Raw genomic sequence first — 14,720 nt, forward strand, 5'->3', positions numbered from 1 at the left:
GCAACTAGATATACTGTACTACTATGTGTTTGCATCAGGCTGTACTTTCACCTCAAGGTGTCAGGAATGCACTCAAAATGCAGACATACTTGGAAAGAAAGTTGTATGCATGCTGAATTTCACGACTATTGGTAAATTTATATGCCCAACTGAGGAGTACACAGAAATTCACGTAATTCACCAAAAGGCTCACTCAGTAAGTTCATTTTGAAACTACCAGCTTCATCATCCAAACATGTGGATGCAGCATAAAATCATATGCTATTATGCAAGAACTTATCATTGCAAATCTCAACCCTATTCCTACCTAATTTAAACAGACTAGGTAAATATGTATTCAGACTTATAATTACGCACATAGTATCAAGTACCCGAGTTGGACAATAGCACTACATCTATAGATAACCAATACACACAGTTGCACGCTTTCTTTGGATCCAGCACTCAATCTATTTGCCCCCATTTTTCTCTTACCTTTACTGTTGGCTTTAAAGTGTGAGGACACAAATATAAAATAATACATAAAACAATACATCATAATGCCATCTTTATCCAAATTTTAAACCCAAAATTCCAGCTTGGAATCAACTTCATTATCTATTTTCAGTTCGATTTTTGGTAGTACTCACGTCAAATCAGGACAGTTTTGAGTTGTTACAGTTGAAATGCAACTCCACTTAAATCAATGGATAAAATTTTTTTCCACAAGGGGAACAAAAATTTTCTTATATTCTACATGCACAGCTATTTGCAAAATGGAAGTTTTAAAACTTCAAAGGATTCCATTGTTTAAAAAGGCTACAGGAGAAAAGGATAAAAAAACATTTACAAAATAACATTTGGCACGAGAGTTCTAAAAGATTATCAATTTTAGCATGTTTCTTGGTTAGTGAGTCCACCTATGGAAGCAACTTGACGGAAACTATAAAATCCATCAAAATGATCAGCCTCTTAAATTTGATAAAATGACATGTGAATTAATACTGCTTTTCCACAGGAATTTTCTTGCTTCAACAATACTTTATCCCCAAAGACAAAGTGCAGAGCAAACCAAGGAATATATTCCTTTTAAGTACTCTTCTACAGCAAAAGGACCTCTTGATTCTTCTATGACCTCTTGGTTCCTTCTGATCAGAAAGCAGGTGACTAAGTTCCTTCATGAGGGCAGTGAAAGACAATGGGATTGAAGCTCTAGGAGCAGGGTTTGTTGTAAATTGCAGCACTCTTCTTCCAAAGGCAGAGATACGTAACAGAAGAGACATGTTAAAGTTGGAGGCACATCACTTCTGCATTTTCTGATAGAATACCTTGAATTACAACTTCCTATAAATTCCTTTTATCATCTTTTTCTTGAAATACATACTGTATTTTCATACTTAGACTGAACTCAAGCTTTGTTATCAGTTCAAGAGGATCTGCAAAATAAGGCACAACAGCAGTTAGTACAGAGTGCTGAACTCCCCGGCAGTTTAATGAAACACACTCCTAAGATACCACAGGGGTTCCCAAAAGTATTTCCTTCAATATCTGCTGAGAAATTATATATTACTGAAGTTACCTCCTATACATACCTTTTTGCTAAGTCTGACTAATCATGTCGGCCAATCATACAGCCAATCATGTATGCCAGACCTTCAGAAGCCCCTGACAAGAGTTCACATACACAAGTGTTTACAGTTTATAGCAACTGTTGTAATGCTTATTATTCCACTCCCCCAACTGTATGCCAGGGCAAATAATTGATTTTAGTGCCTCCTTTCTCAATATGCAACTGTTCTTTCAAATGCTAGTCTTTCTTATTTGCGTTTTGAATGGATACCAAAGACAACAGGCTCCTTGCAGAAGACATTCCTGTGTCTTACATTTAACTTGTTCTACACCCCATGGACCATACCCTCTTCTGTCAGTTTAAATGCAGTCTTATTTGAGCCAAAGAGAGAAATACAGTTAGACTTCTAAAGTTAGATGACAGAAAGCAAAAGCCACCATTGCTGCTGTATGGGATATATCAAAGAATTTACATACATTGTTGAGCACGATGTATCTCTATCTCTGTAAGCTCCTCAGTAGACTGGGAAACAAATACTCCAGCCATGTAACGTTCAATGGCAGTATTGCTATAATTTGGTTTTTCATCAATACACCACTGAATGTCAGTTTAAATTGCTTTCACTATTTATGATGTTTTGTTCATTTCCTAGGTCGCTCATAATCAAGACCAGTCAAAACGACAGTAATTTCAACTGCTTCCAGATTAGATGCATTCTTAGTATCTGTAAGACTGAAAGTGTCGAGAACATATTCTACCAAGATGGAAGAGAATTCATGTAGTTTTCTGTGCTACAGTATGCCGTCAAAGTGTGACAAATAGTACTAATAGTCATCTTAAAACTTTGGATATAAGCTGTGAGATCACAAACTTAGTATTTCATAGAGTCACAACTCTGAATTTTTGAGTATTATAATGAGACAAGGGCTGTTTCTGACAATAACTTAAATTCAAGACATTGAATACCTATGTCGGTAAGCTGGAAAAAAGTACTGTAAAATCACTTTGGAGTACACTGTTAGTGTACAACTAGGTACAATTAGTGTACAATGAGCAGTGTACAGTTTAGGTACAATTAGTGTACAATCTAGCTTTAAAGCAGGAATTGCACCTTTAAAGCCCATTTTGTCAATTTAAAGAAATATTACTGAAAGGAAAATTACACAGTATTAAACCCTCCCCCCCCCCCCCCCCCAACACATAATTGAATCATGAAAAGCAATTATTTCAAAGACTCCTGTGAAAAAAAGGGTTTATATTTTGCTTGGGTACTAATTATCAGGACAAGTATGGTCTCATTTGGTTATTAGTATATAGACATTTTTAACATTGTTCCTATACAATCGCTAGTTAGTTGTTTTCAAAGACTATTAAGAGAACATAACATTTATTCTCTAATAACAAAAAATTTGTAAAGTCCTTGGTTTTCATGTGTTTTCTTCTAGAGAGCTGTATTGTAAATGATTAGTACATCAATATGCATGGCAAAACATGCTGGAATTTTGCTTATGAAATTAAGTTGTATGTCTCAAAAAATGGAAATTTGGGAGTATGACTGAATACTCAATTGCACACGAACTGCTTTGTAAAGTATTTAAGCAACTTAAGCATGCAAATATGTTTAAAATACACAAGTTATTTTTTAATCTTCCACACAGAGTAAGAATTGCACTTTTATTACTCACTTGGGAGTAACATTGGACTCGATGATCTTAGAGGTCTTTTCCAACTTTAATGATTCTATGTTTTTGTAACGTATCACCATTTCATGAAATTACATTCTACTAGAAACTAAGACTAGAATGAGTCAGGAGACTGTGATTTTTTTTTTCTTTTAGGAAAAATTGATTCAGACTAGGTCATCCGTAAAGTTGCATTTAGAGACAAACTCCGTGCATAGCTGAACCCAGGAGAGTAACTCAACTTTGCCCTAAATGTAGAGCAGAAACACAGCACACCCCATCCATAAGGGACAGAGACATCTCACACAAGAAACAATGCCGCAGATTTATTTTCTTTAGTTTTAAGTTTTTATAACCTCAACTTTGTTTATCCCACATAAGACATTTTCAGCAATAAGAGGTCCTCTAGTTCATGTACTATACAGTTGCAAGTAAAATGAGGGGCATGTGAAATACAAAAAAATTGAAAATACTAGCTTACATTGGGTAGACTTAAAATACTGCTCAGAAAAAGTGGCTTTTCAGCTTTTTACCTTTGCAGTTTTGCAGTTTGGAAATCTTCTCTGCAGTCCAAAGATAGGCAATGAATGGAGAAGAAAGCAACTCCAAAGCAGGTGGAATGAAGAAAGAGGCACATTAGTAGGAGAAACAAAGGAAACTCCAATCAAACAAGAAAAGAGACACTCCTCCAATCACAAAGTCCAAAGAAACACATTTTGCAGGTGTTTCAGAAATGCATGCTGCTGTCCATCCAGCCTAGCTGGGTACATGAATCACACTCCATACTATTTAGTAGTCTACATTTATATTTGCAATATAGAGAGCACAACTCTTCTACAGTACATAATTCCTTGCCCCAAAGAGCTTACAATCTAAGTTCATAAAAAAGAATGCATCAAGTAGCTGGATCAAGATCAAACAAATCGAGGAGACAGGGAAATAATTTTATAAGGGATTCAAGTTGGGTTACATTACTAAGTGAGGTAACTTCTGAACATCATTGGCAGTGATGTTCTTAAGACATAAGCAATTTTTCAGTCAGAAGCTCTTCTGATCATGAAAAACTGGTTTAAAACATACTGAATGATGCATTAAAAGTAATTCACAAAAATTCTTAAAAATAGATTCGTTGGCAAGACACAAAAATGTTCAGATTGCCTAAGTTCTTCACTTGAGACACTAGCCTGCCATTCTACTAGAAAGATATGGATGTTACAGAAATTCATATGTGTAAAAGGCTTTTTACATTTAAGCTTAAAATGTTAAATTCTGATTTAAGAATCCTGCTGCTATAAACATAGGCTTAATAATTAAATATTAATATGAAAATAGTTCTATTTTAAAAATGTATTTTTAACTTTAAAATAAACTATGGACAAAATACAGTTGGTTTGAAATCAACATTCTTTGACTACTGTAAGTGACCCACTTTTCCCACTTTTTTAAACACTGTTCTTGCTACTTGGCAGTTATAATAGAAGTGACTAGTCTGTCAACTTTAAAGTTTTTTAGTTTTGTTTTGGGGTTTTTTGTTTTATTTTGGGGTTCGGCTTTTTTTTTTTTTGCATTTCCCTGGTTATATCTTATTTTTTAAAATCAAAGTCTTACACTTTATCTACTAATTGGCAAGACATAGTTGAAAAGTAATTTATATGTAAACTTTGTGCCCATTAAGCTATCATTTCTTAATCCATTAACATGCAAATAGAGAGTATCATCTTTTCATGCAACTATGACATTCATGTCTTTCATACCAGGGAATCTGGCTTTAGATTATATACATAAGCCATCTGCAACACTTCCATGACATTTGAAAAAATGTTGGAATAGTTACAGTAATAAAAATTAACCATAATTATCCAATCTGTATATGATAACCAAAAAGATAAATACTTCTTTTTCACCTTAACAAACAGCATATCCAGTGGAAAAATTGACTTGAGCTATCCTTTTGTAAGGGAGGCAGATGTTAGAAGAATTTCATTTAAGCATAGAAGTGAGACAGTGAAGATAAGGACTGCTAACAGGCAATCCATTTAGTTTTAATTTTGAAAGGTACTCTCAAGGAAATCAAACCAAAAATGAAGACTAAAAAACTATAGATTTCTTTGACCCAAGTCAGTACTAGCATTTACTTTTTAGAAGTTACAACTATATTGAATTTGCTTATAGGAGGATACAAAAGGAGTAGCCACAGATTACCAAGAGAATTTGATCGCTTCTGAACAACCGCTAAAAAATGAGGGAAGAAAATGGTCAAGGGATTATGATAAACTGTTTCTCGTACATGCCACAAAACTACAAAAAATTTCCTGCAGACCTCTAATAAAACCCTCCCCGCTATTGGAATGAGTTTCAATTCCCAGGTAAAGATGAATCAACAAAATTAAAATATTGTGCTGTTTTATTGGTGTAAAAATCACACAATTGCTAGTTCTGATTCTGCAGAGATACATCCATGCAGTTAAACATCTATGATCCCACAGCCAGAAGAAGCCATTAAATAGAATATCTGCTGTTAGTCAGCAATTAATGCAAATTTACATATGAGATCAAAAGGTGTGTATCATACAATATACAACAAATCCTAATACAGTACATCAACCTGAATAGCAGGATACACTCAGGGAACTCTGTTATTAGTGAAGCCTGTCTATATGCCAGAGAAATAAGGCCTGGAAACAAGATGACAGAAGGTACCCCAGAATTCCTAAGAAGCAAACTGTTCATTTTTTGTTTGGTTTTTTTTTTTTTCTTTTTTTTTTTTCTTTTTTTTCTGGGAATTAGAAGTTCATAGAGGTATTGACACATTACTTGACAATACAATTTGTTATAGTGAAGACTGGTGGATGTGATCTGTTATTAAAAGGTAATGTGTGAAACATGCAATTACAGGTGGTGCTTAGGTAATGTGTAATTAATATGTTGGGGATTTACACCCAACTCTTTTCACAAAAGGGAGGACTGAAAAAGGTCTGTTTTATAGACTACCAATTGTACCATAAATCTTTATATGCATGCGGCTGAATCAGGATCATGAATGGATAAAATGTGAACACCTGGCAATCTGTGGTTACATACTCTATAATGTATGCAACAGAAACACAAAATCAAATCCAGTTGATACGGCAAACAGCCTGCAAGAACTCTGTCAACCTGAATAAGTTGGTTTATTGCGAAAAGGCAGGCTTTCTAGAATTGTGAACAACTTTCCAATTATGAAAGGCAGCTTGGGAAGTAACATTGACTGATGACAGATTACTAGTTTTTCTCTTTTCTGTCACAATAAAATAAATGCCATAGCGAAAGAAGAGTTTGTGTGCTTAAAGTTTAAAGTCAACTGATTAGCAATCCTCTTCTGCAAAGATGTTTCAATGGGAAAAAAGAAACCACTAAAAAAATTCCAGTTGGAAATTTTGGCGACAAACTCTGCAAACTCAAGTCCAACAAAGATCACGGATGCCCACAGAAAGTGATGTGAGAGGCAGTGTCACATTCAAGGAAACAGTTTTTTTTTTCTCTGTTCTGAAATTAAAATACTTAAATACAAAAGTGGACAAATTGACAAAACAGAATCACAACATTTAATGTAGAATACAGTGCACTGAGCTAGATGCATGGATCTTTAAATAGGCTTTGAAACCAATACCCCTTTCAAAATTAGTAAATTCACAGTTAACGGCAGTAGGCTTAGAGGTGAGAGAAGGGTCGAAGTTGTTCCAGTTGGACTTCCAGGGAGATTCTCTCTTCAAGAACATCCTACAAAAGAAAGATTTTCTACTGACTGTCCACAGAGAATGAATACGAAAAGAATTTCCTCATGTGATCAAAACAGGTAAATGTCAGCTTCAGTTTTGAGAACTAACGTCCAGGTCTTTTCTAGAATCCAGAGAACTCTTCCCATAATCTGAATGGAAGATTGGCTAGCTAGTAATTACTCATAAATGAAAATCAATACTTTGCTCAAAGGTGAAGCCATTTAATATTTCTTCATTCCTTTCAAATTTCCCAAACCCACAAAGTTGTAACCAGCTGCAAACCCAACTATAATATCTTCAAATGAAGTCTAAAATGTTAAGGGGGTAAAAGCTCTCACCTCAGTTAAAGGACTTGAAACTTGCAATTTTTTTTCCCCACAGTTTTTCCTCTTATGTGAATTTTATGCACCTTGACTCTCATAAACAGTAACAAGTGAAATGCAGTTTTGATAGTTTTTAAAATGGCCTATCTTCCAGTCTAGACAGTACTACATTAATTCATGTTTACATGTAAACATTTTTTTATTAACTTGATAATTAAAATTAGATATCTTAAGCTAAGAAAGATGGCAAGAGAAAGATGTTAAGATGGTGCCTACAGATAACTCCAAAACGATAATAGCTGACCTAGATAAACAGATTATTGTTGTGCTTAAGCTGCAAGTTTTGTATTCCAGATTATTCTATTTGTTTAAAAATATTTATAAATTTTTTAAGACTTTAAGGTTTGTTTTTTCCTTCAGAAAGGAGGCCACTTCAGCTGCTCTTCTCAATACTGCTTTTAAAGTATCTGATGACCACAGCAGCTACCCCGAATTATTAATACTAAGTTAAGACTTCTCCTTTTTTTAGTGTGGCTGAAAGAAAATCAATACATTGAAAAATGTGTTTTGTAGTAGTAAAAGCGTCCTTTGGAATTTCACAAAGCTTGTCACAATTAGGTATATTCTATGAGCTATAAAAACAATCAACTATTTTATATCAATATCCTCTACTATGTATATCATTGGTTTGCAGAGATGCCTGTTACTCTGCATCACTAACATCTTGCCCTCTCAGGCTCTTCTCTTAAACAGACAAAGGTTATGGAATTACCTTTAGTTGCTGCTGTAGTTCACTATTCAATCTGGCCAAAACAGTGTTGGTTTCCTTGTTACGTCTGATTGATGCCTGAATTGCCTTCTTGTCTTTCCCCACTGATCTGAGAATATATTAGAAGTATTGTAATAAGTCATTTCATTGCTTAGCTGAATATCTCATTTATAGCCCCTCTTTCTTAAATGCGCAGAATCCTCTTTTCAAATTTTTTTAACTCGTTACACTGTTAATTTTCCCTCTTCTGCGTGACTCGATCAATCTTGTTTGTTTGCATGGAAGCAACATATACTTGGTTTCAATGAAACAGCAAGAAACACATTCTAGAATCAATTTTCTGAAGTCCCAACACACCATACAACAGTCATTTACCTCAAAGTGACTAATTTAATAGTCTACTTTCATGCTAGGACACAAAGACTATACATTTTGGACTGTTCATAGTGACCATTATTTAAAAATGAAACACTACATCTTAATACTTCCACCACTTATTTCCAACATACTTGCAGAAGTTAAGAGTTCACACTCCAAAATTCAAGATCTCTAAAAGGTCTCGCAGTAGTAGAGGATTTGGGATGTTCTTGTTTAAAAACCAAAAACCTTTAAACTGTTAAATTAATCTAATTCAAACACACTGAAATTGTTTGCAATTCCTGAAACAGAAAGCGTGTATGCTGTTTAAATGTAAACTTTCCAGTAACAGATGTATTTATACACTTCTTGGGTTACCTAGGAATAGATGGCTGTGAAGCAAGAACAGCAGCTATGACACCTGTTTTCTGTGTATGTTCCTCAGCTTCAGGTCTTAGCTCATCTTCCGATTTTAATCTTCTGCGAATAGGCTTTGGTGGTGGAGCAAGTGGGGTAGTGCCTTTAGCCTGAAGAGGAAAACACAGCATATTCATTCTCACAAACTGCATTTTACTTGGATTATAACCTGGTAATTTGTTTGTGTTACATATTCTTAAAACCAGTTACTGAGCTAACTGAATTTACAACCTATCAGATACTTTCTGATGGACATCTAGCTGCATATGGTCTGGAAAAAAACTTACGTACTAAATCTTAACCCCTGGTGAAAGGGCAGTAAGTTGGTACACGTTGACAAAGAACTGTGCAAGCAGAAACACCATGGTACAACTGACAATTGCAAATACACAACATCTTGGAGCACGCTTCCCCCCCAGTAATTATGTGTCTCTAACAAAAAAAAAAGCTACTGTTAACCAAGTTCTGGACTAAAAGCTTTGCTCTGTTTCAAAAATTTGAACACTTACAAGTATCTTAATTTTCTGCTATCTCAAAAATAAAACTAATCATTAACATGTTCTGATGCAAAAATTTACCATACATGTGCCTATTTCAAGCACATATTGGACCTAAGAAAACTGCGTTCAAGTGGAAATATATGAAGTCGCTGTTGCAAATCAAAACAGTTGTATAATTTCATATACATCAGACAACTGCACTCTCCTTCCAAGTGTATTTTGCCTACCGCACTAGTGGGGACATTAGCAGGTGCTTTGTCTTCAACTCTTCCATCTGCTTTGGCAACTCTAAGAGAACTTGCAGAATCAGAGGGCTTTTCAACCTAAAGAGATATAAACTATATTTAGAAAACTACTTCTTAACAAATATTTTATTCGGCAGCAGTTCAAATAAGTAGAATTATGCTGTGTTTGTGATACATGAATACAGTTAACACCTAAAATTCCAGTTCAAGTCGTCTTTTGAAGCACAGGCTGGAATACAACACCATCACCTGCTTTGGAGCAAAACCATCTAAAACTATCTTGGTCACAAACACTGTTTTTGCCTGGGAGCAGCTTACAGAAGAGGCACATAGTAAAAAGCTGTACATCCAGAATCAATAGTCAGACTCGTCTTTTGATACAGAAATTAAGATTCAATACAGAATCTAAATCACTACAAAAAAGAGACAAAATAGTTACTTGAAAGCACTCTGCTCTCAAGCATTGTACTCTGGATTTTGGAAGACCTCTGAATAAAGTCAAATCCCCAATGTTATGAGGCACTGTATAGTACAAAAGAGGCTGTGGCCAGATGATAAACTGCTACAGCTGTTTCTGCTGTTACATTACCACCATTATCTATTTGTAACTGCCAAAGGTTAATCCCTCCAATGGAACACAATGCAACTGTTCCCTATCCACTTCAGTGCAAAACAATCAGCAAGCTTAACTTAAGCAGTTTTCAGTGGCAGCTTAAGCTAATAGCTGATTTTGCAATGAGGTACATGGAGAGTGCTCAAATGGTTCTACGTCACTGACCTTCCTGATTACGGGAAGCAAGAACATGCTGCTGATAGTTGGGAGAACTTTAAAGCACCACAGGTACTTTTGCAACTGAGGATGCAGAAGTCCCCCAGAGAACTTACAATCTGGATGAAGGCTACAAATTGTGAAAGGAAAACATGAAGTAATTCATGTAATAGCAGTAAGCTATTATGACATTAATAGGAATAAACCCTAGGGCTTCCAAACTTAAGTCCTGTGTTTGTAGTAGGAAACAAGGTTTTGTAAACATCTCTAATGATCTATTACAGAAGGATGCCAGAGCTCTATTCACTTTAGCTATTTGTCCAATGGCTTTGAACAAAACCAAATTACTGGAGTTTTAGCAGATGTTTACTATACTTGACAGTCACCTCATTTATTAAGACAAACGACTTTAAAACTTACCAGTAAGTCATTTGGAAGGCTGGCAAGAGCGAGCAGAAAAAAAGTTTTGCCTTTACTAAGTCTTAAATGCACCAACACAATTATGTTTGTGCACATATATGCTAATAAGTCCAAAATCTTTTAAACTACAATCAAGCACTGAGAAGAAAATAATTTCTTCTACGTAGGTGTTTGGCAGTTACTAAATAAGTGTAGCAGTGTCTAATGTAATTGCTTTCTAGCAATGGATTGGGACACCATAAAAAAAAAAACACGCACTGAGTTCAAACAGCAGAAGTAGGTTTTAACAAAGTCTCATAACTGTTGGTGGTATCAAGCAATTGACAAGATCTTCACTTCCGCTCACCTGCAAGACTTCCGAGTGTGTTTCAATTTCATCTTCTTCTTCTTTGTTTACACCTGAAACAGCAAATGCCTCAAACTGGCTGAAGTCTGCAAAATTTGGCTGTTCTGGTATTTGTTGAGGTGAGGTACTGGTATGAGCTATTAGGCCTTCAGCATCTACTGGGCGATGCACATGAGGACCTGCACCCTGCAATAAAATAACAAAAATATTTAGTGACATAGCTCTTAACATAGTTATCTGATGCAAAGAATCTCGCCAAACAACAGTTTGTGACAGAACACTAAAGATTATTTGCCTTCTTAGTGGAAAAGGATTTATGTCCTCTCAGTAGGATAAAGTGCATCTCATCCAAGACACAAACAGACCACTTTCTGTGTTTACAAAAATAGAGAAATATTTAAGAGAAAAGGAAGTTCGATCAGATGTGCTATTATTCAGAGAACGAGACCAAAGATGGATGCACCGTAGGACTATGTAGACTCATTGGACAGAAGATGTTTCTGCTGTAACACAGTCCAGCTTGGCTCTGTCAGGCTTTTTGCCTAGTTCCATAGGGAAACATGCTTTTGTGATCACACTGTATGGAATGCGTCTGTCATTGTACCCTCTTTCCTTGCAGATGATTTCTGGATCCATTGACTGACTTCAACTGCTGGTAACACAGATTCTAACAAGTAGCCGCTGCTGAAAAATAACTGAAAAGCAATTTTACCTGTCCCATGTCAGATCTGCACAGCAGTTGAAGGATTCAGCTGGTTGAGACAAAGAAAAAACAACTTTTCCAGGATTTGTTTTCTACCAAATCAGCTAACTGAACTGACTCAGACCAGGACTGCAAAGATCACGAAGTCTATGACAAAGGAAGAAGTGGGATCACTCCTTTTGGGAGCAGGCATGTTATGTAAAACTATACCCTGTGCCAGACACAGATGGAAGACAAACACTTATTTTGCAAAACTCTGAAAGATTGCTCTCTCTTATGTTATGGCCTATTAGCTATACAGGGACAAGTAAAGAAATGTAAAAGTGTAACTTTCCTCTTTTGCCTACAACTCGGAGCTCCAGAGCCGCTCATTCCTCCTCAATCTCTTCTATAATCCCTTCCCATGGTTCCACCAGAAGCAATTCTTTACTCAGGAAAGGCTAAATTTGGCTATAGTCTAGGTTTTGCCATAATTCACATAGTTTGAAAACTAGCGGTTTAAAAAAATGCCAAGCAATACTATTCATTTTAGAGATAAGTTAAAATTCAGAGTTAGATAAAAATGATGCACCAAGTTAGAGTATGATTTTTCAAAAGTGACAACATCACCTGTGAAGGCTGTGGTCTTGGAGGCACTGCAGGGGGATAGGCAACAACTCCAGCCTGTTGCTGTCCTGTAAAAGAGGTATCGTGTTTGGCCAAGATTGTCACTCTTCACATTGCTATCTTCACAGTGCTATCTAATTTTTTGACTTGTCAACATGAAGAAATCCTGCATTTTGCCCACATATTAACCTGTCATGTTGAGGACCACAATTGTAATGTCATCTCCTTTCAAATTTGCAAACAGACAAAACAAGGAATCAGAACATGGATCTTGTCCTTTGTTCCAGCTCAAAGTACAGACATGGTCATACTTTTCTGATCTTAGTCCTTTTTTTTCTTTCACCCTCATTATACACTCGTAATATTTTCTCACACTTTGTGATCCTGAATTGAAAAGCACTGACAAGTTAGAAGTACAATAAAAACCCTTAAGCAAACCATCAGAAGTGACCTTTAATAATTTCCTCTGAAGTGAAATACTTAACACCCGTCTCTCATATATCTGATACCAAAAGAACTCCTTGTGAGGAGTTCAATTTACTGGCAGAGGCAATTCATTGCATGTAGGTGCACTACCAAAATGTTATTTCCTGACTTTGCTTCCCACATTCATCTAAAGGACTACAATACTAGCATTCAGAATTCACTTCTAAATTTATCTGTTTAAGCAAAGTGGAGTACAAATTTTAATACAAACAGGAAGAATGACAACATTTTGAGCTTTTTCATTCAGGAGTAGTGTTTTAAAAACACAGTCTTAATATTTCTTCAGAGGAAAAAAAAATTGTCTGCTTCAGGAATGTATGTGCTGAAAAATAACATACACTAGGAACACAGCATGTCTACCTGGGGTAACTGAAAAGGATCTGTTCATATCTAAAGATGATGATCGAGAATGAGAAGGATGAGGTCTTGGAGGGGGTGGTGGCGGCGCAGTGTTATCTGGAGATGTTCCTGAATGTGACCTGCAAAACATATAAGCTTCTGTAGTGATTTTAGGCAGCTGCAACAGAACTAGAATTCAAAAGTTTTTCAAAGTATGCAATTAAAAACTAAAGTTTGACAGATGGAAGAGAGTCTGATTACCATTGATTTTGAAGATTGCAAAATCAGTTTTAAATTTCTGGTATTCTTTGCTTTCACAATTCCTTTTATATTTCTATTTACTTAAATCTCTGTTATCCAAATTATTCTTATATTATCACAAGTAATTTGTCTTTGGAAATCCAACAGCTTGATACACAACCCAAAAAATGATAGTTTAGGAACAGAAAATCCTAAATATGGTAATTCCATCCAGATGGTAGTCACTATAATTTATAAAGTATGGAAGATGTAGTCAACATCCTGATTAGGTTTTAAACTGGTTAAGTTCAATGTCACTGAAGAAGAATATTAAGCTTCTGTTGGACCTGCCTCCATGTATATCGAGCTTAAGGATGTATCTCAGTGTACGAGATAGCTATTTAACACTCTGCCTGAAATTTTCCAAATCTATATACTTGGTAGCGTCTTCAGAAATTTTAACTCATTCTTAGGCAGGATCACCATCTAGTGGATACCTGCTGTAAGTTCATCGAGCACACATGCAGAAAGGATAGAAGGATGAAGTACTGCACTAAGTGCCATTTAAGTGGGATTTATTGTATACAGAATTTTTGCACAGCTTCCACTTAAAAACAGCTTGCAGAAACTTCCTAACTAGTCCAATTTGAGCGAGACAGATTTACTGAATCACTGACATGAATACAGCTACTCTTTTATTCAACTCATAAATAGTGCCAAAATCTTTTCTATGACTGACTTCTGTAATATTCTTCTATAACTATCATAAGATATAAAACTAGGAGAGGTAAGAGGTACCTAATTTTCACACAAAACCTGAAATTCCTGAATGTGTAACTCTAGACAGAAAATTGAGTTATGGCAATAGAAAAATCTGCTTCCTTAATATACTCTCCAGGACAATGCTTCTGTAACACTGCATAACCCTCCAGCTCATGAAATACAAATCTAATTACCTTGACTCCTAGGGTCATCCTCTAGCTAGTCTAGTATAAAAGGCACAAATAGGATAAAAAAAAAGAGAGAAAGTGGTTTAAAGACTCTCCTGGTATCATTGCCTGACATAGGCTTGTCAGTTTTTGCTTTTTGAAAATACAGAAAATACTCTGGACTAATGGTAGGGTTAAGGACAATGTCATCTCTATAGATAAAGTTGCAACTGGTAGAAGAGATATCAGTGGAAGGAAGTAAAAGAGGAAGTGGGAGAAAAA

The 14,720-nt window shown here is 35.6% G+C and overlaps 1 protein-coding gene across 21 annotated transcripts in view; it reads right to left on the bottom strand.

Annotated features, from left to right (window-relative positions):
* Positions 1–3,542: 3,542 nt before the first annotated feature.
* REPS1 (RALBP1 associated Eps domain containing 1) overlaps positions 3,543–14,720 on the bottom strand; it is a 70,824-nt gene continuing 59,646 nt past the window's right edge. For 16 of the 21 annotated variants that reach the window (XM_075145960.1, XM_075145963.1, XM_075145962.1 and 13 more), the window contains 7 exons: positions 13,291–13,409; positions 12,448–12,512; positions 11,136–11,321; positions 9,583–9,678; positions 8,817–8,965; positions 8,085–8,190; positions 3,543–6,990 (listed from right to left, as the gene is read on the bottom strand). In XM_075145960.1, coding sequence (XP_075002061.1) covers positions 6,922–6,990; positions 8,085–8,190; positions 8,817–8,965; positions 9,583–9,678; positions 11,136–11,321; positions 12,448–12,512; positions 13,291–13,409 — 790 coding nt within the window. In that variant the 3' untranslated portion in view covers positions 3,543–6,921. Of the gene's footprint in view, positions 6,991–8,084; positions 8,191–8,816; positions 8,966–9,582; positions 9,679–10,393; positions 10,500–11,135; positions 11,322–12,447; positions 12,513–13,290; positions 13,410–14,720 lie in introns of those variants that run through there. The other 5 variants (XM_075145965.1, XM_075145970.1, XM_075145969.1 and 2 more) reach the window with 4 other exon arrangements.

This window comes from Calonectris borealis, chromosome 3 (genome assembly GCF_964195595.1).
Source record: "Calonectris borealis chromosome 3, bCalBor7.hap1.2, whole genome shotgun sequence".
Taxonomy (NCBI): domain Eukaryota; kingdom Metazoa; phylum Chordata; class Aves; order Procellariiformes; family Procellariidae; genus Calonectris; species Calonectris borealis.